Source organism: Malurus melanocephalus, unplaced genomic scaffold (assembly GCF_030028575.1).
Source record: "Malurus melanocephalus ecotype Western Australia unplaced genomic scaffold, MMel_1.1 scaffold_1424, whole genome shotgun sequence".
NCBI lineage: Eukaryota > Metazoa > Chordata > Aves > Passeriformes > Maluridae > Malurus > Malurus melanocephalus.
The window spans coordinates 25436-30617 of record NW_026624656.1 but is presented as its reverse complement, the minus strand read 5'-3'; the positions used below and the strand labels follow the sequence as shown (position 1 = coordinate 30617).

The following is a 5182-nucleotide window of genomic DNA, read 5'->3' as shown; positions in this document are numbered from 1 at the left end:
CACCGCGGGCACCACTGACCGCCAGGACAGTGACCGCCAGGACAGTGACCGCCAGGACAGTGACCGCCAGGACAGTGACCACACCGCGGGCACCACTGACCGCACCCCCGCGGGAAAGGGACACGGACAGCTCCGGCCACGGCGGGTCTGGAAGGACACAACAACATCGAGACCCCACCACCACCACCCCCAACCCCGTCAGCTCGGGCTCTGCGAGCGGAGATCGTTTTTCAAAGCCCAGAATAGTCGGGGGAAATTTGGCTGCTTTCACTCTGCTGGCGGATTCCGATGCTTTCATTCCTTGTGAGGCCACCGGGAACCCCCCTCCGGTCATAGAGTGGACCAAGGTGCCGTCAGGTGAGTTTGATAAACATCTCTAGAATTTACCTTCCGTCAGTTCCGCAATTTGGCACCTCCGGTGTGTGCCAAACTCAAGGTCAGAGTCCTGTGAGACACCAGTGAAAGGTGAAAGGGGTTGGAAAGAGCGACAGAGACTCGCTGGAGCATCTTAGTGCAGATTCTGGAGCAGCTCTTAAGGGAAATGATTAAAAAAAAAAAGAAAAAACAAAAACAAACAAAAAAAAATTAACAAGATATTTAACTATAATTCCTTGCTTACTGTGGGAAGAATCCAATCTTTATTTTACATTACCAGAACAGTGAGACAAGTGAAAAATGCGGTGAAAAACAACTCAAATGCAGCTGATTGCAAGCCCACCTGCTTCACCCAAACTTTGCTGGAGATTAATCTTCATTCTTAGTTTAGAACTTGGTCACTCTGTGTGCAGAATACTCTGATTTCTCTGCGTTTTATCGCTGTTGTCGGGGTTATTTGGGCAAAGCAGTCGGGACGGGGTGTTTGGGGCAGTTCTGACACGCTGCTGTCCCTCGTTCCAGGACACGGCGGTGCCGGGGACAGTCGGGCCGGGGTATTTGGGGCCGGGGTATTTGGGGCCGGGGCGGTTCTGACACGCTGCTGTCCCTCGTTCCGCAGGCTCCGACACTCCGGGACACGGCGGCGCTGGCCGGTGGCTGGTGCTGGCCAACGGGACTCTGTCCATCCCGCGGGCAGGGCCGCAGGACAGCGGGCAGTACCGGTGCACGGCGGCCAACGCGCACGGCTCGGCTCGGCTCCTGGTCACCCTGGCCGTGCTGGCCATCCCTCCCCGCGTGGCCGGCGGCCCCCAGCGCCTGCTGACCGCTCATTCGGGCAGCAGCGTGGCCGTGCCGTGCCGGGCCGAGGGCAGACCCGCTCCCAGCATCTCCTGGCTCCTGGCGAACGGGACGCGCCTCTCCCGCTCCTCCTCCTCCTCCTCCTCCTGGGGAAAGCAGCGGGCCGGCGTGGAGCCGGACGGCACTCTGGTCATCCGAGCGGTCAGCGTGTTCGACCGCGGGCTCTACACGTGCCTGGCCCAAAACGCCGCGGGCACCGCCGCCGTGGCCGTGCGGCTGCAGGTGGTGGCGGCCCCTCCGAGCATCCTGGAGGAGCGGAGGCAGAGCGTGCTGGCAGCGGCGGGGCAGAGCCTGGAGCTGCCCTGCACGGCGCAAGGAAAGCCYGAGCCCGCGGTGCACTGGGTGCTCCCCGACGGGGCCGTGCTGACCCCGCTGCGGCCGCCGCGCTCGGGGCTCTCGGTGCTCCCGGACGGAACTTTGCGCCTGGGCAGCATCGCTCCTGCCCACAGCGGCACCTACGAGTGCATCGCCACCAGCTCCACGGGCTCCGACAGGAGGGTGGTCATCCTGGCCGTGCAGCGCCGAGACGCGCTGCCCAAAATCGCCGCCGCCTCTGCGGAGCTGACTCGGCTGAGATTTGGGGAGAGGCTGCTCCTGAACTGCACGGCCAGCGGGGACCCCGAACCCAGGATTATCTGGAGGCTGCCCTCCAGGGCCGTGGTGGACCAGTGGCACAGGTAGGAGCCTGTTTGGAGCCTCAAACTCTGCCTCCTCTATTGTATCACAGCAATAAAACACTGTCAACTAAACTTTTAATTTTTAAGCATGCATTCAACGGTGATGAAACACTTCTCTGTGCTAACAGCTCGTTGTTTTACATCTACTAACACATCACGTTAATTAATTTGGAGGGGGCAAGCTCTCCTCCAAAAAGGTGTCAGTCACTTTGAATTAAGCTCCTGTCATCGTGCGCTGGCTGACTCCTGCCGGTTCAGAGAACTTACTCGTAAAACATTTGTGAAACAGGGCTTGAGAGGGAGAGGTTTCTGTAGTCTCTGCCGAGTTTGCCTTTGGGGGCCTCCCCCACCCCCTCCCACAGCTCAGGGTGCTCCCCACAGGCTCAGCACTGCTCCATGAACATGACACAGAGCTGACAGTGACACCAGTGACACCGCKGAGGGCACGGTGCTTTGGAAAGAGCTGCTCTGTCATGTCACCCTGCCGACACCATCAGTCTCAGTATTCACCCCCAGCAGTTGTTTCAGTAATATTTCCCTCTCTCTGTCCCCACAAYAGGATGGGAAGTCGGATCCACGTCTACCCCAACGGATCGCTGGCCATCGAGGCAGTGACGGACAAGGACGCGGGCGATTATGTGTGCGTGGCGAGGAACAGAGYGGGGGACGATGTGGCGCTGATGAGGGTCGGCATGGCGATGGAACCCGCCAAGATCGAGCACGGGCAGCAGCTCCGGACGCGAGTGCCCTACGGGGAGGATTTTCGGGCGGACTGCAAGGCCTCGGGGTGGCCCGTGCCGCGGGTGTCCTGGGCTCTGCCGGACGGGACGCGGCTCAGCAGCGCGGGGSACAGCGGGCWCAGCTCCAGCGGGTTCCTCCTGTTSRATAACGGCACGCTGCTCCTCCGCAGAGCCGGCCTGGCACACGCGGGACTCTACACGTGCTATGCCCACAACGCTCTGGGCAGCGCCGAGATGCGGATCCAGCTCACGGTGGTGGCGGCGGCGCCGCGGATAAAGCACAAAGATAAAACATTGTGGCTCACGGTGACAGCCGGGGACGCGGCGCTGCTGGACTGCGAGGCGGACGGAGAGCCCCGGCCGCGGATTTCGTGGCTGCTGCCCTCGGGGGAGACCATTTCGTGGCTGCTGCCCTCGGGGGAGACCCTCTCCTCGTCCGCAGAGCGGCTCTCGCTGCACCCCAACGGCTCTCTGTCCATCGGGCAGGCCGGGCTGCCGGACGCCGGGCAGTACGTGTGCGCGGCTCGGAACCCGGGAGGGGCTGACACCAAACTCTACGAGCTGCGGGTGGCCCCCAAACCCCCCACCATCAACGGTCTGCACGGCAACAGGACCGTGGTGAAGGTGACGGCCGTGAGGCACTCCAAGAAGCACATCGAGTGCCGGGCGGAGGGGACGCCGCCGCCTCGGATCGTGTGGGTCGTGCCCGATAACATTTTCCTGACGGCGCCCTATTACGGCAGCAGGATCGCCGTGCACCAAAACGGCACCCTGGAGATCCGGAACGTCAGGCCCTCGGACGCGGCCGAGTTTGTSTGCGTGGCCCGGAACGAGGGCGGCGAGGCCGCGCTGGTGGTGCGGCTGGAGGTGACCGAGATGCTGCGGCGACCCACCTTCAAAAACCCGCTCAACGAACGGATCGTCGCGAAAGCCGGCAGAGCCGTCACGCTGAACTGCTCCGTGGATGGAAACCCTCCCCCGGACGTCAGCTGGATGCTGCCCAACGGCACCTGGCTTTCCAGCGGCACCAGGACACCCCGCTTTTCCACGGGAAGCGATGGAACCCTGAGCATCCCGAGCCCCGAGSGGCCGCACGCCGGGCGGTACCGCTGCGCTGCGCGGAACCAGGTGGGCTACATCGAGAAGCTGCTGSTGCTGGAGGTGGCCCAGAAGCCCCGCATCCTCACCGGACCCGCAGGGCTGCTGAAGGGGGTCAGCGGGGAGCCTCTGTCCCTGCACTGCGCGGCCGAGGGCAGCCCCAAGCCCCGSGTGGAGTGGACGCTGCCGGACGGGCGGGTGCTGCAGCGGCCGCAGCTCAGCGGGCGATTTGTGCTGCTGGAAAACGGCACYCTGCTCATCCGGGCAGCCTCGGCCCTGGACGCGGGGAGTTACCRGTGCAGGGCTCACAACGATGCCGGTGTCGCCTCCCTCGCTGTCGCCGTGGCGGTGACATCCCGCGCCCCGCGGATCGTGGCCAGAGCCCCTCCGGCCATCCGCACCGCGCCGGGGGCAGCGCTGCAGCTCCACTGCGTCGTGCTGGGCATTCCCACTCCAGAAATCACCTGGCGCCTGCCCGACGGCTCCGTGCTCTCCACAGCTCGCCGGGGAGCGGCGGGAGAGCTGCTCCATCCCACGGGAACGCTGCTCCTGCGGAACCCCCGACCCTCCGATTCGGGCCCCTACGAGTGCACGGCCAGCAGCCCCCTGGGCACGGACACCGCCGTCACCTACCTGCACGTCCTCTGAGCCCAAAACAGCRGGAATTTGGCTGCAGCTGCGCTCAGGCCATGAGTGCCCGAAAACACCGCCCTCGGTCCGCAGCGACGGGCAAAGGACGGAGGAAGGAACGGGGGGATCAGCCCTGGCGTTACCCGCCAGCCGAACCGGCTCTCCCGCGTTCAGGGGAGTTGAATAAACTCAAAGTTAAGGCACTTTAGCTCTGCAAAGCGACAGCAAACGCTGACTGTCAAAAACAATGATGGTTTCTGGAAATGTTCCCGGACTGCTCTTGCACGGACAGAGTTTCTCTACTGCCTCACAAACACGGACCAGAAAAAGCAAGGACATCTGGGAACCAAAGGTTTATTGAGATCACCTTCCTAGTGTGTTTTTTTTTTTTAATATTTACTATGTTTTAAAAATAAATAAATATTCATTGATGTAACAAGTACTGAGGTGTTTTTAATAGCGCCGCTCTTTCTCTGCAGAGCCGAGGGATGACCCAGAACAGCTCAGTCTGGAACAGGAGAGGGAGCTCTGCTCAGCTCTGTTCACCAAAATACACAAACTCCCGCTTGGCATCGCTTTCTTATTGCCACAAAAACATTTCTTAAAGATTTYTCACTAGAAAAAAAAAATCACWTCRATTTKAATCTCAATTTAGAATTGCAAATCSTCARCCGAGCAGCCAGGGAGGTTTAAGAAGCAAATTGAGTTAGTACAAAACAGGAAAAAAGTATTACTGAAGTATTTTAAAAGTGTTCTTCACGAGCCTCTTGCACAATGAATTATTTTTGTCCTAAACGCACAAAA

The 5182-nt window shown here is 60.8% G+C and overlaps 1 protein-coding gene across 1 annotated transcript in view; it reads left to right on the top strand.

The window, feature by feature from the left end:
• IGSF10 (immunoglobulin superfamily member 10) overlaps positions 1-4677 on the top strand; it is a gene marked incomplete at its 5' end in the record, with an annotated part of 10645 nt that extends 5968 nt beyond the window's left edge. The window contains 3 exons of the mRNA XM_057387891.1: positions 9-357; positions 995-1910; positions 2470-4677. Of these exons, the coding sequence (XP_057243874.1) occupies positions 9-357; positions 995-1910; positions 2470-4396 (3192 nt within the window). The remainder of the gene's footprint in view (positions 1-8; positions 358-994; positions 1911-2469) is intronic.
• Positions 4678-5182: the final 505 nt, after the last annotated feature.